Here is a 26,380-nt window from a genome sequence, read left to right on the forward strand (position 1 = left end):
TATTTTTGGTCAAGCTTGGAACAATATAACTATGTAAATACCATACCTTGGAAGTGCTAATGTGATGAAACATTGCGTGACTGAGCTCTTTCTGTGTCTGTGAATTCTCCACTTGCTTGTGTCTGTGTCAGATCTAATTACTGTGTAGCTCTCACCCGCACAAGCACTAGACTGAGAGACCCAGGGATTCTGAGATATGTAGTGTCTTCAATGGTCATGTCAGATCTCACACTACAGACAGAGGTCATGCATTAACCCATGCAGGTGCCATACCACATGCCTTAGGTTTCAACACAAACAGAAACTGCTGACACAGAAATGTGAAGGCTGTGTGTACAGGGCATCAATTCACACCATGAAACATAGAAGAGTGACGGAATTAAAAAAGACCAAGTGGTTTATCGAGAATGCCCCATTTCACTTTTTTAACTTTTTTTGTCTGAGTTTGTTCCAAGCATGTTTGAATCCACTTACTGTTGACTGACTCACTACCTCTGCTGGAAGTCTATTCCAAGCATCATCTGCCCTTCCGGTAAGAATACTTTCTAAGATTAGTTTTAACCTTCCTCCTGCTAGTTTGAGGTCATGTCCCCGTAATCTTAGCTTCACACTAAAAAAATACAGCCCTCCTGAACCTTATTCACTCCCTTGATGTATTTAATTTATTCTAATCATGTCTCCCCTTTTCCTTCTTTCCTCCAGACTATACATATTAAGTTCCTGAATTCTCTCCTGATATGTTTTATCTCTCAGACCTTTCACCATTTTAATTGCTAGTTTTGGAATTCATTCTATCTTATCAATATCTTTTTGTACTGTAAGGTAGTCCATACGTTCTTTTTTTTAACCAGCAGGTTGAACAAAAAAAACTGACCTGATTCCCCCATCCCCACATTCAAGGTGGATGGGGTAATCACTTCTGGTGAGCTATTGTGTTCTCACAGTGGGGAGACTTCCCTACCGTCGAAATACACTGATTAGCGCTGCCAGCTATAGCCAGCAGCGCTGATTGTGCAGAAGTTTTCCAATAGGTGAGAGTGAGATCTTCAGAACTGGCCATAGTATTCTAAATGAGGTCTAACTAAAGACCAATATAGGGGATCAGGATCTCCTGTCTTTAGTGATAACAAAAGATCTATAAAGAAGAATCAGGACCTCCTTCCTCCTACTGGTGACCCCTCTAGTAATGCATCCTAGAATTCTATTCACTTTTCCCACTACATGGCCATACTGTTTGCTCATTTTGCAGTCAAATTGCATTTATTCTGACATAAGTACCACCAAATCTTTTTCCTCTGTAGTTCTGGTCAACACTGTACCCCCAATATTGTACTCTATCTTTTTCCCTAGCTGCATTATTTTACATTTAGAAACATTGAATTGCAATCTGCACTGCTTTGATCAATTTTCCAACAATCCCAAATCATGTTTCATGTTACAGTCACCTCCAGGGATATCAACCCTATTACACCCCTTTGTATCAGCAGCAAAAATACATACCTTGCTCACCAACCCTTTAGTTAAATCACTTACTATTAGATTAAATAGAACATGACCTACTACAGAGCCTTGTGGTACACCACTAGTGACTGTTCTCTGTTTCAAATTAACCCCATTTACAACCACACTCTGGTATCTATTGTTTGGCCAAATGTATATCCACTGAACCACCCAAGGGTTAAGTCAGCCTTTCTCAAACTTTTCAACACAGAGGAACCCTTGAAATAGTTCTACGCTCTCAGGGAACCCCTGCTAAAAATTAGAAATCTACAGCTCATGATACAATAGTGTGGTCAGTGGGAAGAATGGTCTGAGAGGCAGAAATTGCCCAATGCTGAAGGAACCCCTAGCAACCTCTGGAGGAACCCTAGTTGAGAATCACTGGGTTAAGTTCTAGTTTGTATTACTTTTCACTATGTGGAACTTTATCAAATGCCTTGCTGAAATCAAGATATGCTATGTCCACAGCACCACACTGGTCAAAACTAGACGTTTTGATACTCACTTGTATCTGTAGTCTCGTACTGACTGTCTCTCTGCAATTCAAAGATCTCCACTTCAACACGTGCGTTGGACCCTCCTTGCGTGTGGCTGTTGATATGTTCTCGAGCGAGCGCAAGTGCCAACCTCTCACCACGCCCGCAAACAGTCTGATCGTCAAGGATTGCGGCTGGAAAAGAAATGGACCTGTTATATAAATGCTTCACATAGATGTTAACGTGTATATAAACAATGAACATCTTGTATTGCTCTCTTTTCGTTTGTTAAATATACAGTTGTGAAAGCATTTCGTTATATAGGTTCAATAAGTGCAAAAAGTAAAAGGTGGAACCCAACAGAAATCCAGTTAACTTCGCAAACCTCAAGCAGTGTTATCAGCCTGGCCAAGCTGATGTACTGTAGTTAAACTACAGAACACATCTCTCTATGTTATTGAGAAGATTAGAGGGGGAAACACTACCTGTTCTACAGTGACAACCCTCCTCCTGCATGGATACAGGACAGTAATTCACATTTTTGTTCTTACGTTTAGATACTCAGCCTAGCTAGCTGGATCTAGTTTAGATAGATCTGCCCTGCATGAATTAAAACTTGCCTGAAGTTCTAACCCTGCCATGCGATTTAAAAAGTATTATGTAACACTAACCCCCGAAGGAGCTGCTGATTTAAATCGGGCTGTTACCGTCACCTTTTTACCCGTAGTTTCACCAATACCAGAACTTAGAGTCTATGTTGAGCTTTGTATCTTACAATGTAGGCACCAGTCACTTTAGTACTTTTCCAATGCTTTAATGAGAAATAACTTGAAGAAGTAGCAGGAAAGAGGTAGAAGAAGAGTTGCAGGAAAGTTCAAATACCTTTTCTTTAGGACACTGAGGAATTTGAAATCTCGGCGACAAATATACCTTCAGTCCAAGATTAAATCTTTGCCCACCCGCATAGGTCTCTCTCACTAACCTAGCAGCCAGAGCGTAGCACAAACAAAAGAAAAGTCTGTGCCACAGACTTGAGAAGAACAATGTAACTGTAAAGTCCTCTGCCACAGGACATAGTAGTTTTAGATGAACAGCAACACAGTACCAGAACTTTTAAGCCGAATCGGCAGTACTTGTGTGGTAGGTTAGATTAAGATGCGTCCACCAATCGAGTCACCAGGCCCCTCTAGACCAGCCTTCCGCATGGTCCCTTCCAAGATGGGTCCTCCCCTGGGTCTTCTCAATTGTTCGGTTTCTTCCCGCAGGACAGACAGCGCAGGACCATCCCAGCAGTAGTAGGCCCCAGACAGGCTTCTGAGCCTACTTGTACAGCTGCAGCAACGCAGCCCTCCAGCCTGGAGGGCCACAAGGTAGAACTCCTCCCTAGCACATTGCGTCTGTCCATAAATACTCTCTCCCAGAATGCATAGCAGTGGATCACCTCTGCCGAGTTACCTCTGGGAAAGAAGAGCACTCAATATACTTCAGCTTGTTGCTTTCCAACACTGACCTATGGTGACAACGACACCTACAGGCAACAGTGTGGAACTGCACGCAACACAGCCAAAGCTGGAACAGAGGCTAATTTGCCCATAGATTAAATTTGAACTATGTACAGAACAGATGACCCACTAAATTTACATATAAGCGGTAGATTAGAAATCTACCAGCGCTACAATTACTTGATTACATAGTTAGGTTGAAAAAAAACAGTTCATCTAGTTCAAAAAAGAAAATCATACATACAATCCCATATACACAATCCTTCACCCACAGTTGATCCAGATGAAGGCAAAAAACCCCAGCAGAGCATGATCCAATTTGCTACAGCATGGGACAAAATTCCTTCCTGATCCCCGAGAGGCAATCAGATTTTACCTGGATCAACTTTACCTATAAATGTCAGTACCCAGTAATATTATGTACATTTAGGAAAGAATCCAGGCCTTTTTTAAAGTAATCTACCGAGCTGGCCAGAACCACCTCTGGTGGGAATCTATTCCACATTTCCACAGCTCTTACTGTGAAGAAACCTTTCCGTATTTGGAGATTCATTTTTTTTTCTCTAGACATAATAAAGAGTGCCCCCTTGTCCTCTGTGATGACCTTAAAGTAAATAACTCAACACCAAGTTCGCTATATGGACCACTTATATATTTGCACATGTTGATCATAGCTCCCCTTAATCTCCTCTTCTTAAAATAGAATAAATTCAGTTCCTGTAGCATAGGAGAGACACATATAGGAGAGATTTGAGCTGCACACCCTGGTACAAACAATATGGAGAGGTCCCCCCAAGGGGTTTTTGAGCAGCAATGTAACAAAATCAAAAAATTATATGAAAGAATTATATAAAAAAGTCTTTATTAAGAAAAAGTCAGATTCATGTTAACATTTAAAATATCAGCTCTGGTTGAAGGATACAGTACATAATCCACAGTACAGCAATGCAAACACAATAATGCACAACATCACATACAGTCATGGTCTTCTTCAAGGGGGGTGGTTTGCTCTAAACGAAATACATTCAATATCTCAAATTTCAAAAACATTTCATAGTGTACCAGTTTTCTATGTACACAAGAGGTATAATTACCGCTAGATGGTGGAATAAAGGGTCTCATGACCAGAGATTTAAAATCAGTTGAATGATCAAGGGGGCTCCATGATTATCCCCACCTCTCCAAGGAAAAAGTAATCCAGCACGATAAGGGTGTCATGAACCAGTGCGACCAGAAATGTGTGGACTGCGATAGGGAAGACCATAACGCATGTAAAGTAATGATAATATGATTTATTATTAATAATATGATTTATTATGAGGATTAGTAATACACCAAGGTAAACGCACCTCTGATGTGACAAACAATAAAATAAACCAGCAACCAACCACGTTGACACACAATAATAACTCTCCAAACCAAACGTATATACAGGTGTAAGATATAATCATAAACGTAACCAAGCCAAGGTCATACATGGGAGATCAATCAGATAGAACAGGGAACAGGACGGGACAGGGAGAGGACAACATGAGGAAGGGATCAGTCTGCAAGACAGGAGTCCAGGGATTAATGCAGGGTTCATGAACACAGGATACAATGTACAGGTTACAGGAATACAGGTTTCAGGATAGCAAATACAGGTCAGGGCTCAAGGAACAATACCAAGGAGATGAGTGCAAGCATCTGCCGAGTATAAGCACACCTCCTGGAGACACCCCCTGGTGGACACCAGTACTGCGGCCCATAGACTTAACAGCGCCACCAGCAGGTGAAACCATTCTTGACAGTCCCTCCCTCAAAGTAGTGACCTCCGGACGCTCCAACTAGTCGTAGCTGCAAAAAGTTAATCACATCAAGATGGGCAGAGGCACATCAAGCTGGGCAGCGGGCAAAGGCACATCAAGCTGAGCAGCAGGCAGAGGCACATCATGCTGAGCAGTGGGCAAAGGCATTGGAACATCAGGCCGAACAGCGGGCACTGGAACATCAGGCCAGGCGGCGGGCACTGGAACATCAGGCTGGACATTGAGAAACGGATCATCAGACTGGAAAGCAGGCACTGGAACATCAGGCCAGAGAGCGGACACTGGAACATCAGACCGGGCATCAGGATCTGGATCATCAAGCTGGACATTGGATCATCAGACTGGAGAGAGGGCATTGGAACATCAGGCCAGGCAGCGGGCACTGGAACATCAGGTCGGGCATCAGGAAGTGGATCATCAAGCCAGATATCAGGCATCGGCTCATCAGACTGGACAGCAGGCACTGGAACATCAGGCTGGGGCAGCGGGCACTGGAACAGCAGGCTGGGCAACGTGCACTGGAGCATCAAGCCAGACAACGGGCACTGGAACATCAGGCCGGACAACAGGCACTGGCAGTTTAGGTCGGGCATCAGGAACTGGATCATCGAGCTGGGCATCAGGCATCGAGTCATCAGACTGGACAGCAGGCACTGGAACATCAGGCTGAACAACGGGCACTGGAATATCCGGGTGAACAGAATGCACTAAAACATCAGACCGGACAGAGGGCACTGGAACATCAAGCTGGGCATCAGGAACTGGATCATCAAGCTGGATATCAGTCTTTGGATCATCAGACTGAACAACAGGCACTGGAACATCAGGCCGGGCAGTGGGCAACGGGCACTGGAGCGACAGGCTGAACAGCGGGCACTGGAACAACAGGCAGTGCAACGGCAGCAGCGAACTGGGCATCAGGAACCGGTTTAGCAAGCACCGTATGAGCAGGCTGGGTGATGGTCACCAGCCCAGCAGGCTGGGTGACGGGCACCGGCCCAACAGGCTGGGTGATGGGCACTGGCCCAACAGGCTGGGTGATGGGCACCGGCCCAACAGGCTGTGTGACGGGGACAGGCTCAACAGGCTGGGTGACGGCCACCAGCTCAACAGGCTGGTGACGGGCACCGGCTCAGCAAGCTGGGTGACGGGCACCGGCCCAACAGGTTGAATAACGGGCACCTGCCCAACAGGCTGGATGAAGGGCACCGAAACTTCAGGCTGGACCATGAGCACCGGAACCTCAGGCTGGACCGGGAGCACCGGAACTTAAGGCTGGACAATGAGCACTGGAACTTCAGGCTGGAGCAGATCGGCTGGCATGCAGGCAGGCTGGAGCAGATCGGCTGTCGTGGAGGCAGGCTGGAGCAGATTGGCTGGTGTGGAAGCAGGCTGGAGCAGATCGGGTGGCGTGGAGGCTGGCTGGAGCAGATCGCTGGCATGGAGGCTGGCTGGAGCAGATCGCTGGCATGGAATCAGGCTGGAGCAGATCGGCTGGCGTGGAAGCAGGCTGGAGCAGATCGGCTGGCGTGGAATCAGGCTGGAGCAGATCGGCTGGCATGGAAGCAGGCTGGAGCAGATCGGCTGGTGTGGAGGCAGGATTGGATAATGGCAGGATTGCATGGGTTAGGAAAAACTTCAGTTTCTTCTTTGGTTTAGCCACTGAAGTTCTGTAAGTGACTGCAGGGCTGTAAGTAGGGGGTGCAGCTGACTGAAGAGAAGGGCAGGAGTACGGTAAAGAAGAGGGAGCAGTCAGTGGCTAGGGGAAATTTTTGTGGGAATGTTGGAGGCAGCAGAGAAGACGCAGATGGATTAAAGGCAGGGTAGGTGCAGCAAGTGGAAACAGGGTACTGATACTTAGTAGCAGGGTATATTGGGCTGAGACTGGGGTTGCCGTGGGTGATGGGGAGAGAGACATTTGAGCAGATAGGTGTCTGGCAGCAGGAATGGGTTGTTACAAGCTGACTGAGGCTGAGTGCAATATATCTGACCATGCTTGTAGTAATGGCTGAACAAAACTCCACTAGTACCTGTTAGGAATATGCTGAATAGTGCTCAAAGAAATATGCAGAGTCATCCTCCAATAACCATACCAGAGATTCTACCTGAGCCATACTGAAGAGGGGGGAGAAATGTCATCCCTGCCTTTAGGAATACTGGACAAAGCTAGCTCTGCACACACCTGAATCGATGGCTGAATGTTTTCAAACAGCATACTGCCCTGAGAGAATGAGCAAAGCGGATACACTCTGAAAGTTGGTCCCTGGCCCACTCCATCAATATCTGACGGCAATAATTATTATCCTCGTCAACAGTGAAGAAAGATAGCCAACTACTTCTGAATGCATTTTAGCAAAAAACAACAGAACCAAGATGGCTCCTCTGTGAATCCACTTCTGGTCAGGGATGGCCTTGGTATTATGTCATGAACCAGTACGACCAGAAATGTGTGGACTGCAATAGGGAAGACCAAACGCATGTAAAGTAATAAATAATATGATTTATTATGAGGATAAGTAATACACCAAAGTAAACGCACCTCTGATGTGACAAACAATAAAATAAAACCAGCAACCAACCACGGTGACACACAATCATAACTCTCCAAACCAAACGTATATACAGGTGTAAGATATGATCATAAACGTAACCAAGCCAGGGTCATACACGGGGGATCAATCAGAACAGGGAACAGGACAGGACAGGGAGAGGACAACAGGAGGAAGGGATCAGTCTGCCGGACAGGAGTCCAGGGATAGATGCAGGGTTCAGGAACACAGGATACAAGGTACAGGTTGCAGAAATACAGGTTTCAGGATAGCAAATACAGGTTAGGGCTCAAGGAACAATACCAAGGCAATGAGTGCAAGCACCTGCCAGGTATAAGTACACCTCCTACATTCAGTCTCAGGTGACGCCTGATTGCAGGAGATAATGTTGGCTTCAGACTGCCGGGAGACACCCGCTGGTGGACATAAGTACTACGGCCCATAGATCTCACAGGGCCACCAGCAGGTGAGACCATTCCTGACATAGGGCTTACAAGAAGTCACACTGTGGACACCCTTCAGACGGAAAAGGAAAAACGGGACCTGTAATGATTCCTGGATTCCTTTTTCCTTGGGGAGGCGGGGATAATCATGGAGCCCCCTTGATCATTCAACTGATTTTAAATCTCTGGTCATGAGACCCTTTATTCCACCATCTAGCGGTAACTATTCCTCTTGTGTACATAGAAAATTGGTACACTATGAAATATTTTTGAAATTTGAGATATTGAATGTATTTCTTTTAGAGCAAACCACCCCCCTTAAAGAAGACCATGACTGTATGGGTCATAAAGCATCGGGGCTTCAATATAGTAGACATTAATGTGATGTTGTCCATTATTGTGTTTGCATTGCTGTACTGTGGAATAAGTACTGTATCCTTCAACCAGAGCTGATGTTTTAAATGTTAACATGAATATTACTTTTTCTTAATAAAGACTTTTTTTTATAATTCTTTCATATAATTTTTTTAATTTGTTACATTGCTGCTAAAAAAACCCTTGGGGGAAACTCTCCATATAACATTCAGTTCCTCTAATCTTTCCTCATAGCTGAGCTCCTCCATGCCTCTTATCAGTTTGGTTGCCCTTCTCTGCACTTTCTCCATTTCCCCAATATCCTTTTTGAGAACTGGTGCCCAAAACTGAACTGCATATTCCAGATGAGGTCTTACTAATGATTTGTATAGGGGCAAAATGATATCTCTCTCTCTGGAGTCCATACTTCTCTTATACAAAAAAGGATTTTGCTCGCTTTGGAAACCGCAGCTTGGCATTGCATGGTATTATTGAGCTTATGGTCTACCAAAACCCCCAGATTCTTCTCCACTATGGGTTCCCCAAGTTGTACTCCCCCTAGTATGTATGATACTTGCATATTCTTAGCCCCCAAGTGCATAACTTTACATTTATCAACATTAAACCTCATTTGCCACTTAGTTGTCCAATTAAACAGTACATTGAGGTCGGCTTGTAAATTGGAGACATCCTGTAAGGACATTATTCTATTGCATAGCTTGGTGTCATCTGCAAAGGCAGAAATGTTACTTTTAATCCCAGACCCTATATTGTTTATAAAGTTATTAAAAAGTAATGGGGCGTACACACGGTTCGGATTTTTCAGCTACAAAAGTCCGACGGACGCCGACGGACCAAATCCGGCGGACAATCCGATCGTGTGTGGGCTTCCCTGGACTTTCAGCGGACTTTTCCAGTCGCAAATCTGACGGACTTTAGATTTGGAACTTGCTTCAAATCTTTACGTCGTAACTCCACCAGACCCAGAAATCCGCTCGTCTGTATGCTAGTCCGACGGACAAAAACCCAAGCTAGGACAGCTATTGGCTACTGGCTATGAACTTCCTTATTTTAGTCCGGTGTACGTCATCACGTACAAATCCGTCTGACTTTTGTGTGATCGTATGTAGGCAAGTCCGTTCATTAGAAAGTCTGCCGCAAGTCCGCCAAAAGTCCGTCGAAAGTTTGTCGGATGGGCTGTCGGACTTTTGTAGCCGAAAAGTGCGACCGTGTGTACGCCCCATAAGGGTCCCAACACTGAATCTCGGGGTACACCACTGATAACCTTAGACCATTTAGAGTAAGAATCATTAACCACTACTCTCTGAATTCGGTCTTTTAGCCAGTTTTCTAACCATTTACACACTGATCTTTCCAAGCTTGTAGACTTTACCTTACATATATTAGTTGTGTGTGGGGAACTGTGTCAAACGATTTTGCAAAATCCAAGTATACCATGTCCACAGCCACCCCTCTGTCCAAGGCTTTACTTACCTCCTCATAAAAATAAATTAGGTTTGTTTGATAACTTCTGTCTTTCACAAATCCATGCTGTCTTTTTGCTTAAAATATTTTTTTCCAGCAAGAACTCATCTATGTGGTCTTTTATTAAACTCTCCAGTATCTTCCCCACTATAGAAGTTAAACTAACAGGTCTATAGTTACTTGGTAAAGACTTTGATCCCTTTTTAAATATGGGCACCACATTGGCTCTACACCAATCCAGTGGTACCATTCCAGTCATTAGCAAGTCCCTAAAAATGAGAAACAATGGCTTTGAAATAATAGAGCTCAATTCTTTTGTATTGCTGTGCTCATTTCCCCTCACTTCCTGTCCCAGGTAGTACCAGTCATGAAAACAAGTGAGGACAAATCTCTCCAATGGAGACCCAGATGGTCATAAAAACCTGACAGGGGTTCGAACCCTTACCCACTTTTAAGGGGGCTTCTGATTGGCCAACTGTTTGTGCCAAATCGCCTAAACTCCCACCCTGCTTCTTCTTGGATAAGGACAACAACCCACTGCTATAGCTAAAAGCCTCCGCCATATTGTGTCCACTCCTTCCCATAAGCTTTCCCATGACATCCCCAGTCATTAGCCCTTATACTCTTGAATAAAGGAATGTCCACACAAGAAAGATATTTTCTTCACTTTACTGATGTTCTTCAAAGATGGCAGTGACACATTACACAGACCTACTAAAAGGTGTCTTTGGCATAAATTGCCATACACAAAAGAGGATAGGCTGTGGAAGTAATTTGTGAAAGCCAACCTTGCACATCACTTATGAGCTATCTTCCCTTAGCATATCCTCTCTCCTCTCTTTGGGAGCACCACTGTGTTGGAACCCATTTCCCTGTATACTAAACCTGGAGCATTCTGCTCTATTCAAACCGAGATTCAGGTTAATGATAAGCATCCTGCTCTGTCAACTAAGATTAACAAGGTGCCATCTGCAGTAAACCAGTCTCTCTTTCTATGTTCGTTTCTATAGCTTTACTCAGCTGGGTACACTCCCAGATGTCAATATCTGTTCCAAGGCACTAGTACTTGTGTTAGAGAACACTTAGCCTGGTCCAAAAGGCATCCTGCTTCCAGTCATCATAGGCTATGTTTCCAGTCAGGAGGACTGCAGCTGGCTCTTTTGGCTGTTAGACTATTTTGCGTGGACCTTCTGCTCTGTGCAGGATCTTTGCAGTAACTGACTACATCTGCATGGTTGTGGGTTGTTTGGCTCCCATGCCTCGTCTCTCTTAAGGTTCCTCCCACCCTGGCATTTATATAGGCAGATGCTTCACCAGTTACATCACTACATGGAGCTTTGTTTAAAAGGGGACACAATACCCAATGACATAATTCCCTATTACCACGCTATTTTGGAACAGAGCCACCCAGTGGCAGACTAGCCAATGGCACCTGCCCACACATTCTATATACAGTAAAACCTTGGTTTGAGAGTAACGTGGTTTAAGAGTAACTTGGTTTGAGAGCATTTTGCAAGACAAACAAAATTAGTATTTTGCTTCTAATCCCCTTGTGGAGGCTGCCATTTGTGGATGGACATTTTATGGTTGCACAACCTATCACATTGCTATAACCTTTTTTATATGAACTATAAACTGAAGGACTTATGAATAAATGGTTGTGGAACGAATCATGTGCATTTCCATTATTTCTTATGGGGAAATTTGCTTTGATATACAAGTGCTTTGGATTACAAGCATGTTTCCGGAACAAATTATGCTCGCAATCCAAGGTTTTACTGTAAAACAAAAAAAGAACATTTGTCTTGACCTCAACTTTAAAATAAACATGTAAACATTCCATAGATAAAGAGATCAAGTTTTTACAAAAAAAGTCCAGTTTAGTCCTACTTCTAACTTTTGAGCCAACTGGTCAGCATTTTAGTGGTCTGACTAGTACGGATAACCAAATTGAGTTTAATATGTCTCAAATTTTGGCAAAAAATAGGAGATTTTGTTAAGATTCACTGTTTTGGTGAAAGACATTGAAGTCGATGAGGCAGGAAAAATGAAGGTGGTGTATGGTGTTTAGGAGGTTGCAATGGGCTTCAAACGGCTCAGTAAGGCTGCAGACGTTCAATTTAACTATCCTGGATCTGTTGTTGTCACAAAACTCTCCCTTTATTAGCCTAATTATTTTTACTTTTTTTTCCACTAAACATTAAATACAAATTCTAAAGTGAGAGTGCACAAATGATGATCATATACTGTCAGGGCCCGGTTCTGAATCTGATATGTCTGGCAATGTCTCTTCTTGGTGATATAAATAGTACATAATGTGGCACTTCCTCAATACAATAAAGTACATACAGTATAACTTCAATAAATTACATGCATTCAACTCTATAATGCAGATACTAAAAAAAAGTGTCTGTTTCAGCATAAACGGTCCCAGCAAAGTATAAAAAGTGCTCCATGCAGAAAACTTGAGTTCAAAAAATAAAGTTTGTATAGTGATGTCACCATCCAAGGTGCACATATAAATAATGTTCAAATTCTTTCAAAGTGAAGAACTTTCACCATCTGTGATCAAAGTGTGCCCCAGTCTCTCACCTCAGGGAAAGACCCCTACAGGTCTAGTCGCACTTCTGGTATCACTCTTTAGGTGTCAGCAACCACAGGCTCCTTCTACTTGAAACACTCAGCAACCATAACCTTCTCAATATATACAGGGAATTCTATTGGATACTTTATATCTCAACCCCTCCACGCTCCTCCGTAGTAAGCTCCTCTGCTGCCACTTCCAGTAATGTCTCTTCTCTACCTCGAACCACATGGACCTTCCTGTCTTTGTTCCACTTCTTGCTGAGCCACCTGGAATGCTGGACTCCTCCTATGAACTTCCTATTAAAGCCATGCCTTTGCACTTAGTGTTTGCCAGATTATTGTGCTCCCCCCAGCCAATATCCTGCTTGTCAGTCCTGCTGCCGTCCGTATCTTCTCTACCACTCATTATTGACCCTTGGCTTGTTCCTTGACTATGCTTCTGCTTAATCTCAACCTGCAACCACTTGTTACCGACCTTTGGCTTGTTTACTGTCCACGCTTTTGCTTATCCCTACCAGCTATATGTGCTTTTGGACCCCGTCTTGCTCACCTCTTGGTTGGGTGATCCTAAAGACTGCGACCTGGTACCAACATGCAGCAAAACCTATCTCCACCATTAGGAGCTCTGGTGAACACCAGTTAGTACTTAGACTCCGCACCTCAGGTGAGTCCGTGTCATCCGCCGGAGTAACCTGTTTGTCTATTTATCCAGCTGGACGGTGGGTGCCTCGTTACTGCTATAGCTACTAGTCTCCAAGCCTGACCCCTGACTGTGTTATATACACAAGAAACACACAAACATACTAAATACATTTCTCTACTCCTCCGGAACCCTTGCCTTATGCTAAGCACTGTCACTGACAGACAGGTGACCTGTTCCTACTCTAGCCGCTTGCAAAATGCACACCAAACCCGGGAGGCCAGGGTCTTAAATAGACTTTGCCTGACCCAAGATCACCACCACCCGCCAGAGTCACAAGGGGTGACCCTGCTTCCTCCTCCACCTGCATTGCAGCTGTGGATAAACGCTACCTGCAGTGTAGAAAGTAGACTGCACCCGCCTTCAAGTGTAATTTAATTGCAGCAAAAAAAATCAGGTCTCCTGCCCTGTCAGACATGGTTGTGCTGTGTGGCAGTGTTTTGTACATCTGAGGGCCAGAGACACAGAAATATGAATCTTTTGGCAAATAAAAATTCTTTCATGTATGTATTCTATATGTGTATTTAGCTGTTTGCCTGGAGTTTAGCTTTAAAGTCAACAGAGTTATGGCGAGCATAAACAACACATTTTTCTGGTTTTATTAGATCAGCTAATTTGCATATTAAATGCCCTTTCACCTTTGAAAACTGAGACAAATCTGTTATTAGATTTTATTTAGAGATGTAAACTGCACCATAATCAGAAACTGTTGGAACTGTTTTCGTAGACTTGGTGTATTCATTTTTTTGGCCTTTCTGCCACTGAATGAATAAGTTGTAAGAGCCAGATACTCTGAATCTCTAAGCTCCTACGTCACGTAAGACAAGCACATCCCCTTCTGTCCTTTACAGACTAGACTCAGACCTATGTTCTGTAGGGAGATGGAGGGGGGGTGTAACGGATCCTTTGATGCTTTTCATCTTCGTTCCTTATTCAGGATTTATTACATTTCTTTCTGCTGGATTTTTTGATATGTTAATTCTCACAAATTGTGGAGTATTAAATGTGTGTCTTTTTATTACAGCTTTTATGAGCCGAGCAGAAAGACACAAAACATCTGAAAGCCGCCCCCACCCTTGTAATAACCTTTCCTCACAGGCTCTTCCTCCGGCTGTAACAACACAATTAGAGGAACATTGGCCCGGCACCTTTCGCTCCCTCTGGAGAAAAGCACAAGAGAGGCAGCTGGCAATTGTGAGTGCAGTTTCCTTTTATACACAGGTAGTGTCTTAGAGAGTAGAGGTGCTCAACATTTTTCATGTTGTGGCCCCAAGTGTCAGAGTGCCTTTAGCTGACAGTTTGCCTTTGTAAATGGTAACTCATGAAATCTGATTCTTCCTGGAACTGTGGAAAGAATTTGCCATTAGTTTAGATCCGTGTTTTTCCAGATTAGGGCAGTAGGTTTGGGTTTGAAAGGGTTGTGTAAAAATTGAAGGTCATCCTTGGTTGCCTTCAAACTAAGTAAATAGGAAATACAACAACGCACAAGCTACAACATTAAGGTCCACAGATGTCTCAGGAAATAAGGCATCAAATATAGTTTCCTCTTCCCTAGTAGGCTCTACATCCTGGACAAAAGAGAAGACCTGGTTCTTTGACACAGAGGCTGAGGCATCACTGGACTAACTGATATGCCATCTACTTCTCCTTTGCTTCTTGAACCTTGCGACTAGCTTCATGGCTCGTGAATGCTTCAACACCTTGTTGCTGGCCTTATATACAGTTTTGTATTCCTACTAATGGGGGGTCAATGTTTTCACCACATTAGCCCATTGCTGGCTTCCTGGAACTTTTCCATAGTCTCTTGGTAGCTCACAGTTCCATTCCAAGAATGACTTGTATTTTCTTAGAGTATGCAATAAAGATCAAACCTGGAGATCAGCTTTAATTATGCCAGACTAGAAGGGGGGGTCTGGACAACAGATTCAAAATTTGACAACAGCACAATGCCTGCTCTGGCCAATGGTTTACCAGGAGCCCCCTATAACCACCAAAATGTATTTAATGTTTTCATACAATTACTATAACAAGTAAAAAATATCTTAACTGACAACCATACTCTTTTCTACAAACCTTGCAACATTATCACAAGGGCCTTGCAAGGGCCCATTGTGTATTTGGGGACTTCCTCAAAAAAGAGCTGTTACATCAGTTTGGAATATTCACTCACACCAAGGTCCAGGAAGAACCAAAGCCATCATTTTCCATGTGGTTTCCCATGCCTAGAGGAGTCGCAGGTGGAATGTATATCCAACCAGATAAGTGAATCACTGTATGTTGCCATACTCATGTAAATGCTGATGCTCCTGTAAATCACCATTTACCATCATAAGTGTGTACAGTGTATTTCTCCAAATGTGACACTTGCTTTTACATGGATACGGCCACGTACAGCTATTCATATGTATGGCAGGCTGTACCCGGTACCTGCAGCTCCCCAGACGCAAGAAAGCACTGGGAATTTACACATTAGCAATTTTGAGCCTCTAAACATCCATAACAGCCAGGTCAGTAGCAATGGCAGGCTACATATTTCTCTCAGGTTTCCTTTAAAGGGGTAGCTCTGATCACACCAGCGGAAATCTGTTGCTGCCATTGGAGGCTTTGGCTTCCAATAAGAATTTGATATGTCTGCCATAATTTGGGCACCAGTCACAAAGCTCCAATCTCAATGTCCCCCACGAATCTCCCGGACTTTGTCGGCAATTCAATCTGCACCGGTGGAAGGGTTTCTTGAAGGGCAAAAAGATGGGATTGAGATGGGACACACAACTCCGAACGGTGTTTAGTGTAAGTGAACTGTGTCAATGACTGATTACCCATAGCTTAAATTGATTGTTTGTAGTTTATGTTTTTGCTGACGTTGGTACGTTCTAAGGTGTTGGGTAAATTACAAATTGCCATATTACAGGATTATATTGACTTGTTATTACTCATAATAATGTAAAGATCCCAAAAAATGTATTGTGGAATTGTGGCTGCTTGAGTATGTAGGTCATAGAACAGTGGCTGCTCACCATTTTCAAGTCATGATGCACCACATGACACGTAATATCATACTTCCAATTCACAGGCTTAGGAAAGCAAGTGCTCAAACCTTAATTTCAGCTCCACATTGATCTCACTTGCACAGCCATGTAGTCTCCATCTCTAGGTTACATCCAAACAACCACAAAGGAATGTTGTTACTCGTACATTCCTCCAAATATCCCTTATTAAAGCATAAAGTGACAGAGGAAAGCATTGCAAGTTCACTTGCAAAAATCAAATCAGTTTATTATGCTGGAAAACCCCTACAGTCACCGAGCAGCCATTAGCTCCCTGGTGGCCAACCGGCGGCCCAGGGGCCATTTGGCACTTGTTATATGGCCATTGGGGCCTCTACATCCAGTATTCTGCATTTTGGTGCTTACTGAAATATTTTTTTTTATGCTAGATTATAGTGGTAATAGGTTTGGGTTTTTTTTTACTTATTCTTTTCTGTCCTGTCCATCCATTCTTTCATTTTTTTTTCTCTTATCTTTTATAATGGGTCTTTCTGGGAGTAATATCAAAAGTGGCACTAATCATTTTTAAATGGACTGTAGGCAGAACAAACGTGCAAGCATTGATTTGTAAAGAGGTTGTGATAGCAGTGATCTTTATCAGTCTCATGTTATCTGCAGCCTATGACTAATGCCTCAAGTAAGCCCCCAGTCTGCACCAAATCCTATAGCGTATTCGCAGTTAATGTCCCTCTTTTGTAGCATGTCCACAGTCTGACCATCACTTGTAGCGCTTTAGCTCTCTCAAATTACAAGACTTAAAGTGATTCTAAACACACACTGTTTAATTTACATTATCCCTTCTCTTTCTGTATGTGGAAGATGGCCCTGTAATTATTTTAATTAAAAAAACAAACATCTAAGTACCTTTTTTCCTAATCGATATACAGTTCTCACATGACCCAGCCCTTTCCCAGCTCGTCTGCAGGGAAACATAAGCAGGAGAAGGTTCTAATCCTCTGCTGCTGGTTACATGTTCACAAAAATGGCTTTGGAATGCAGAGTAAAAATAAATAATTAATATGAATAAATTGTTTTACATTGTCATACAAATATATATTTAAAATCAAATATGTATTATTTTTTGGCAATAACATGGTGTGACTGGATTTCTGCCAGTCAGAGGCTGTGTCACACCCCTCCAGCCTGTGTTTTAGAATAAGAGGGAGGTGAAGCCTCCATCAATCAAGATGTATTATCCCACCCCATTGTGTTTAGCTAGTTAGTGAGCATGGAGGAGGGAGGAGGGAGTGGACTGTCATCTACCAGAGTTTATATGCCCACATGTGTGACTCTATAGTGGTGATTTGGGTTTAATAACATTTTAAATGCATTCCAGGGCACTTTAAGGAAAAATATGAGAGGGCAAGCGCAGCACATCGCAGGAAATTGTGGGTGTTGCAAAATTGTGCAGTGGGAGAAACTTAAACTTGAGCCTATATTCAGAGTGCAGGGGTCAGAAATAGGTAATGTACAGAATTCAGGTGTATGTCGTTTAAACAATGCAGGGGTCAAGTGCCTGTAATGTATAGAGTACAGGGATCAGGTGTATGTAATGTAGATAGTGCAGGGGTCAGGTCTATGTAACATACACAGTGCAGGAGTCAGAAGTATATACAGTGCATCCGGCAAGTATTCACAGCGCTTCACTTTTTCCACATTTTGTTGTTACAGCCTTATTCCAAAATAGATTAAATTCATTATTTTCCTCAAAATTCTACCAAGAACACCCCATAATGGCAATGTGAAAAAAATTTGTTTGAAATCTTTCCAAATTTATTAAAAATAAAATACGAAAAAATCACATGTACATACGGTAAGTATTCACAGCCTTTGCCATGGCACTCAAAATTGAGCTCAGGTGCATCCTGTTACCATTGATCATCCTTCAGAAGTTTCTACAACTTAATGGGCGTCCACCTGTGGTAAATTCAGTTGATTGGAGATGATTTAGAAAGGCACACACCTGTCTACATAAGGTCCCACAGTTAACAGTGCATGTCAAAGCACAAACCAAGCCATGCAGTCCAAGGAATTGTGTCAGAAACCATGAATGAGACCGAGACAGACGTACAGTTAAATCACACTTGTTTAATAATTAAAGTAAATAGAACAAACGTAGTCAAAACAAAGCCAAAGTTCGGTAACCGGAACGGATAGTCTGACAAGCCAGAAAGTCAGAAAGCCAGGGATCAGCATAGTGGAACAGCAAGCAGGATATGGAGCCAGAAGTAATGTCAGCCAAGCAAGTCTTTAACAGGAACGCAGGAGATCTGGGCTGGACAACTTAAGTAGGCAGGACTGACAAGCAGGATATCATCAATAGGTGAGTCACTGTGGAGAGATAGGAGCTGGCAATTAGCCGACAGTTGAGTGGCCAGCTTAGAGAAGGAAGGGCTGAGCTGTGCCCTGAAAGTACCCCCTCCTCAACGACCCCTCCCCCTCAGAGGACCACCAGGCTTGAGGGAAAAACGTCTATGGAAATCACGGAGAAAGTCAGGGGCATGTACGTCCAAGGATGAGACCCAAGAGCGTTCCTCCGGACTGTACCCTTTCCAATGCACCAGTACTGTATGCACCCACGGAACCTACGGGAGTCAACAATGGACTGTACTTCATACTCCTCCTGGTTCTCAACCTGTACAGGGTGAGGACGTGGCACTGAGGTGGTAAAGCAGTTGCAGACCAAAGGTTTTAATAAGGAGACATGAAATACATTTTAGATACGCATATTAGAAGGAAAGTCTAATGCATAAGCCACTGGGTTAATCCTGCAAAGAATACGGAAAGGCCCAATAAACCAAGGTGCGAACTTCAGAGAGGGAACACGAAGTCGGAAGTTGCGAGATGACAGCCAGACCCAGTCCCAAACCGGGTAGGAAGGTGCAGGCAGGTGTGTGCGGTCAGAATGGAGTCTGTACCTATCATTAGCAAGTCGCAAGGCCTCCTTGACTTGTGCCCAAGTGGAATGAAGACCACAGAGATGCTCCTCTAACACAGGAATATTCTGCGGAACAAAAGAGTCAGGCAACATGGAAGGTTGGAAACCATAGTTCGCCATAAATGGGGACAATCGGGAAGCAGAATTCAAGGCACCATTGTGAGCAAACTCCGCCCATGATAAGAGGTCAGACCTGTTGTTATGATGGTCAGAAATATAGCAATGTAGGAATTGCTCCAAGGACTGATTGGCTCGTTCTGAAGCCCCATTAGACTGCGGGTGATACGCAGAGGAGAAAGCAAGCTGATTTCCCAACTGTGCACAAAAGGCTTGCCAGAACCGGGACACAAACTGACTACCCCTGTCCGAGACAATCACCTTGGGTAGCCCATGTAAGCAAAAGATCTCCCAAGCAAAAATGGAAGCCAGTTCCTTAGAAGTGGGCAACTTCTTAAGTGGAATACAATGAGACATTTTCGAAAACCGGTCAACCACCATAAGGATAACTGTGTTGCCCTGGGAGTTGGGTAACTCCACAATGAAATCCATAGACAGGTGGGTGCAGGTGGGTCCCAGCATTTCTCTGTGGAGAGAATAGAACCTTCCAGAAGAACAACTGTCTCTGCAGCACTCCACCAATCAGGCCAGTGTAGTAGAGTGGCCAGACGGAAGCCACTCCTCAGTAAAAGGCACATAACAGCCCGCCTAGAGTTTGACAAAATGCACCTGAAGGACTCTCAGGCCATGAGAAACAAAATTCTCTGGTCTGATGAAACAAAGATTAAACTCTTTGGCCCGAATGGCAAGCGTCATGTCTGGAAGAAACTGGGCACCATTCATCACCTGTCCAATACCATCCCTACAGTGAAGCATGTTGGTGGCAGCATCATGCTTTGGGGATATTTTACAGTGACAGGAACTGGGAGACTAGTCGGGATTGAAGGAAAGATGAATGCAGCAATGTACAGAGACATCCTTGATGAAAACCTGCTCCAGAGCGCTCTGGACCCCAGACTGGGGCAAAGGTTCATCTTCCAATAAGACCCTAAGCACACAGCCAAGATAACAAAGGAGTGGCTACGGGACAACTCTGTTAATGTCCTTAAGTGGCCCAGCCAGAGCCAAGACTTGAACCCAAATGAACATTTCCGGAGAGATCTGAAAATTGCTGTGCAATGATGCTCACCATCCAATCTAATGGAGCTTACACCCTGAACCCTAAAGCCTGTAGCCTCTGACCATCTCCTGTTGCCCGTCTGCAATCTCTGACAGCTTTTGGTAGAGTTACATTCTCCGAATGCTTAGACTTTTGACAATGTCAGTGGTACGCTCGAGGTCCCCTATATCCAGTAGTATGAACATAACTTGAGCAACCCCTAAACTATCCTTGTACTCTTATGTGTATTGGAATAGCTCAATACAAGCACTCAGTGAAGACTCAACTGCGATCCGTGCTGTGCCACCTTAAAATGAACACAGATTGCACACCCTCTGGACAATGAAGCCGCAGGCGCCATTCATCTGCTGTATCTCCATGAGCGAGTATTTAACACAAGCTGATGGTGGTATTTTCTGTGCCTCTGCCTCCAGCACCTGTGTGTATAAACTACAGCCTAGTCCATCAATTGAGCAGTAACTAGTGAAGCTGTCAAAAAAATTCCCCTTTGTATTTCAATACAAACAAAATTAAGTGCTTAACAAAAAAGGGAATAGTTCCTCCGGAATGTAATTTGCATATTAAATGTTTTGATATGTAAAGCATTAAATGTGTGGATTTGTTCCTTTTTTTCTGTTGTTTTTATTTTTTATTTTTCTAGAATATTCTAATTTGAGCAAGGGAATGGTTTGAAAACCTGGAGTGTGTGACTAAACAGCAAGCTTCCAAAATGGTGCCCAATGGAATATCCTAGAGAGAGTGCTTCTGGGTAAGGTCCAGAAACCATTCTCTGCAGCACACAAACTCCTCAATCCAGAACCGATTTCAGGCAGAATTCCGCATGTGGAGGCCAGAAACCATCTAATCACTAACACACGGCATTTGGCAGCCATAAGAATAAAGAGTTTGCTCTATCCAAGCTTGACAAGAACTGGCATTCCCACAATAAATATCACATTGGATGTGCTGTGGACAGACCAGCTAAGGCTTTAAAAAGTTGTGATCCAGAGGAGGCCTTTAACGCCTGTAATTTGTTGATCATACAAAATCTACCAATTACTTTAATGGTCTTTTTATAGTCTTGTACTGCCATATATTTTAGATTTTTCATGGATTTTAAATGGTCTTCCTATCCTCCTACCCCAGTGCTTTGTGCTGGCATAGCCACACACGCTCTCTATGCAGACTCAAGCCCCGTACACACGGGCTGAATGCTGGGTAACACTGGCTAGTTCAATAAAAGACGGCCGTCTGGCCGAGTTCTGTCAGATGAGCTTGCTGGAAAACCAGAAGCCGACCGGCTCCCAATCAGCGCTCTCAGCCAATGGGAGAGTGCTGATCGGAGTGTCCTGGCAGGGGGGGGGCACCCCCCTGTCAGAACACAACAGCTCAGCGGTTAGTACAGGGGTTCCGACCGGAGCTGACAGGTTTTTTTTGTTCAACCCACTGGGTTGAATGGAAAAAAACTCATAGTGTGTACCAGGCTTTATATTGGTTAGGTAGAAAGGGGGTGTATCTAGAGTTGCCACCTCATCCCTTTAAAACCAAACACATATTGATTACACAGGTTCTGTGGCTGATTAAGGTGATAATTAAACTCACTTGGTGCCTTATCTGTACTAAATTAGTCTCAGAACCTGTGTAATTCATATGTGTTTGGGTTAAAAGGGATGAGGTGGCAACTCTAGGTGTAGCTGACCAGGTCTGATTGGTCACAAAGTTCACAGCACAGCTGGGTCAAAGGCTGGTGTCTAATGCATTGTGCGGTCATATTTTTTTTTGGACAAGACTGTGAACATGGAGATTATTAGTGCAAATTTTATCTGTGACTTGGGTTGGGATTTAAGCCTCCTTCACATAGGGCCATCTAGGAGCAGTGTGTCCCTCCTGACATTTTAGTGCACCCCCGGGGGACAAGTGCATTGTCCGGCACAGTTGTAGGCAGCCTGTCTATAGCAGGTTGTGGCTAAACGCTGTACAAAGTGGGTTAATGTTTCCATTCTAATGTTGCAATTCCCTTCAACAAGGAGAAAGTTGGATAATTGTTCAATTAGCAATGCATCATTGTTCATTACAAGCCTGGAGGTTTGTTCAGAAATTAACCACTTCATGATAATGATATGTACAGCCAAAGCCAGTAACATCATTGGCAGATATTGCTACCTGTGCGTCCACCAAGGTAGGTATTATCACCTACAAAATGTTTTACTTTATCTTAACCACTTGTTTACTGGGCACCTAAACCCCCCCTCCTGCCCAGACCAATTTTCAGCTTTCAGCGCTGTCACTCTTTGAACGACAATTGCGCGGTCATACAACACTGTACCCAAATGAAATTTTTATCATTTTTTTCCCACAAATAGAGCTTTCTTTTGGTGGTATTTGGTGACCTCTGAGTTTTTTATTTTTTGTTAAAAAAATTAAAAAATACCAAGATTTAAAAAAAATACAAAACTGTTTTATATTTTGTTAATACATTTTGCAAACAGGTAATTTTTCTCCTTCATTGATACACGCTAATGAGGCTGCACTGATGGGCACCGATAGGCTGCATTGATGGGCACTGATAAGGCGGCACTGATGGGCACTAATAGGCGGCACTAATGGGCACTGATGAGGTGGCACTGGTGGGCACTGATAGGTGGCATTGTGGGCACTGAGAGGTGGCACTGATGGGTGGCACTGATGGGCAGCACTTAAGGGCATTGATAAGTGGCACTGAAGGGCACTAATAGGTGGCAATGATAGCTGGCACTGATGGGCACTGATCGGCACTGGTAGGTGACACTGATAGGCAGCACTGCTAGGTGGCACTGATGAGGCACTGATTGGCACCACTGGTGGGTATTGATAGGTGGCACTCGTGGGCATTGATAGGTGGCACTGATTGCTGGAACTTATGTACAGGTGGGCACTGATTCGTGGCACTGTGGGTACTGATTCGTGGCACTGGCAGGCAGTACTGGTGGGCACATATGAGGCGGCTTTGCCTCTTCCTCTTCAGGACCAATGTCCCTTCAACAGAAGCCGGTGATCGGCCTTTTTTTTCTCCTCTCGCTGTCAGCGTGAGAAGAAAAAAAAAACGATTACCGATCTTCTGTTTACATCACATGATCAGCTGCAATTGGCTGACAGCTGATCACGTGGTAAGGGGATGGGAACAGCCCCTTATTCCGATCTGTGATCACTCGAGTCTCATTGACTCGGTGATCACAGCGCGCACCACACACGCCCTGCAGGGGGCGTGAGGGGAGCGTGCAAAGGAGAGGACGTCTATTGACGGCCTCCCGGCAAAGCAGATCCTCGCTGTAGCCATCATTCGGCTATAGTGCGGATCTGAAGGGGTTAATCGCTAAGCCTCAGTTTGTCAAAAAAAGGATTCTCCTTGTTAGAGCTGAACTCTCTCAACATGAACTAGTTTTGAGCTTTTACTTTACACATCTTCAGTAGTTTCCTGATTTCTGGCCTAGGCCAAAACAATGTCATTCATCTCAGGAGTCTATGTTATTATTATTATTATTATTATTATTATTATTAATATTAATATACAGGATTTATATAGAGCCAACACTTTGCTCAGTGCTTTACAACATAAGGACAGACAGTACAGTTAAAATAAAATTTAACACCGTAGGAATCAGAGGGCCCTGCTTGTTAGAGCTTACAAACTAAGAGGGAGGGTCAAGACATACAAAAAGGTAATAGCTGTGGGGCATGAGCTGATGGAGAAAATAAAAGTACAGTTGTTAGGTGGTGGCAGGGTAGGTCTCTCTGAAGAAAAGGGTTTTCAGGGACAGAGTAGTAGATAGTTGGGCAAATTGGGTAGGGACTTCCAGAGGATAGGAGAGGCTCTGGAGAAGTCCTGGAGATGAGTATGGGAGGAGGTGACAAGAGAGCTAGAGCACAAGAGGTCTTAGGAGAAACGAAGAGAACAATTTGGTTGGTATTTTTAGACAAGGTTAGTAATGTAGTTGAGGGCAGAGTTGTGGATGGCTTTGTAAGATGTTGGTATTTTGAATTTACTTTGTTGGGTGAGTGGAAACAAGTGGAGGGATTGGCAGATAGGGGTAACATTTTCTGTGGAGTGTTAAGGGTGAAATCCGGGACTGATGGGGATCAAGAAGTTTATTCTCAGTGAGATGGTTGCTCACTTGAACAGATGTTCTAGGAGCTTTTGATGAAAAGGGGAGTAAGTAGATGGGGCATAGGTTGTTAAGATTGCTAGGGTCCAGTGAGGGCTTTTTAAGTATGGGGGTGACTAGTGTATGTTTTAGAGAGTTAGGAAAGATGCCAGAAGAGAGGGGGAGATTGAATATGTGAGCTAGAGGGTGGAAGATAGAGCCAGAGGGTGACCGTAACATTTGTGAGGAAACAGGGTCGAAGGAGCAAATGGTTATGTGGGCGTTAGGAAAAAGTTTAGCAACCTTGTCTATAGAGACAGGGTAGAATGAGGGAAGTAATAATTGTACCACTGGACATGGAGTGTTAAGTGGGGGAGGTATCTGTGCATCGGAGATCTACTCAATTGTATCAATCTTATTTTTGAAGTGATTGGTGATCTCCTGGGCAGTGAGTGAGTTAGTGGGTGGAGGCAGTGGTGGACAAAGAAGAAACTTGAAGGTAGAGAATGTATACATACACATATACACACATATAATGTCCTGCAGAAAAGAGTCGACGGGGACTGGATGAGAAGGTGTTAATGAGAATGATAAAATAGGTCTGTATGTGTAATAGGGCGTACACACGGTCGGACTTTGTTCGGACATTCTGACAACAAAATCCTAGGATTTTTTCCGACGGATGTTGGCTCAAACTTGTCTTGCATACACACGGTCACACAAAGTTGTTGGAAAATCCGATCGTTCTAAACGCGGTGACGTAAAACACGTACGTCGGGACTATAAATGGGGCAGTGGCCAATAGCTTTAATCTCTTTATTTATTCTGAGCATGCGTGGCACTTTGTCCGTTGGATTTGAGTACACACGATCGGAATTTCCGACAACGGATTTTGTTGTCGGAAAATTTTATCTCCTGCTCTCCAACTTTGTGTGTCGGAAAATCCGATGGAAAATGTCCGATGGAGCCCACACACGGTCGGAATTTCTGACAACACGCTCCGATCGGACATTTTCCATCGGAAAATCCGACCGTGTGTACGGGGCATAAGAGTCCAGGGCTTACTATGCATGCATCAATGGCGCGTTGCCGCAAGAGGAAATCTGTGCCAACTGAGCATGCGCCAAAGACGCCTCACTGCGCCAACCCGCACCTGTGCAGAAGACCTGATGAAAAATGGCAGGAAACTGCCCAGAAGGCGCACAGGAAGTGACCTCAACTCGATGGAAAAAGGCGGGAAAATGCCCAGGAGGCACACAGGAGGTGAAATCAACCTGATGGAAAAAGGTGGGAAAATGCCCAGGAGGCGCACAGGAATTGATTTAAAAATTCCCTATATAAGCCCAGCCCAGACACTGCCAAATTGCTGGATTATCTTCAGTCCCCCCTTGTTCCTGTGCTAGTGTGTGATCTGTCTGAACTTGTTGTGACCTGGAAACCTATTTGACTACTCTTGTTTGCTGCTTGCCTTTGACCTCGGATTTGTACCTTGACCATTCTACTTCTTTGCCCCTTTTGTACTCAGCTGCCAGAGTGGAACTGACTGCGGCTTGGATCTAGACCATTCTTCTTCTGATTAACCCTTTTATACTTTGTTGCCAAACTGGACTGGGCCTCGGCTCTGATCTCGGACTAAGGCTTGCACCTCAGCTCCGCACCCCTGGCACCCATGCCACTCGGTGTCCACCAAGTCTCTTTCTCCATCTCCAGAGGCT

At 44.0% G+C, this 26,380-nt stretch overlaps 1 protein-coding gene across 2 annotated transcripts in view; it reads right to left on the reverse strand.

The window, feature by feature from the left end:
- GRIK5 (glutamate ionotropic receptor kainate type subunit 5) overlaps nucleotides 1–26,380 on the reverse strand; it is a 591,069-nt gene that overhangs the window by 301,375 nt on the left and 263,314 nt on the right. For both annotated transcript variants that reach the window (XM_073602012.1, XM_073602011.1), the window contains exon 3: nucleotides 2,006–2,170. In XM_073602012.1, the coding sequence (XP_073458113.1) occupies nucleotides 2,006–2,170 (165 nt within the window). The remainder of the gene's footprint in view (nucleotides 1–2,005; nucleotides 2,171–26,380) is intronic.

Source organism: Aquarana catesbeiana, linkage group LG10, assembly GCF_042186555.1.
Source record: "Aquarana catesbeiana isolate 2022-GZ linkage group LG10, ASM4218655v1, whole genome shotgun sequence".
In the NCBI taxonomy this organism is placed as follows: domain Eukaryota; kingdom Metazoa; phylum Chordata; class Amphibia; order Anura; family Ranidae; genus Aquarana; species Aquarana catesbeiana.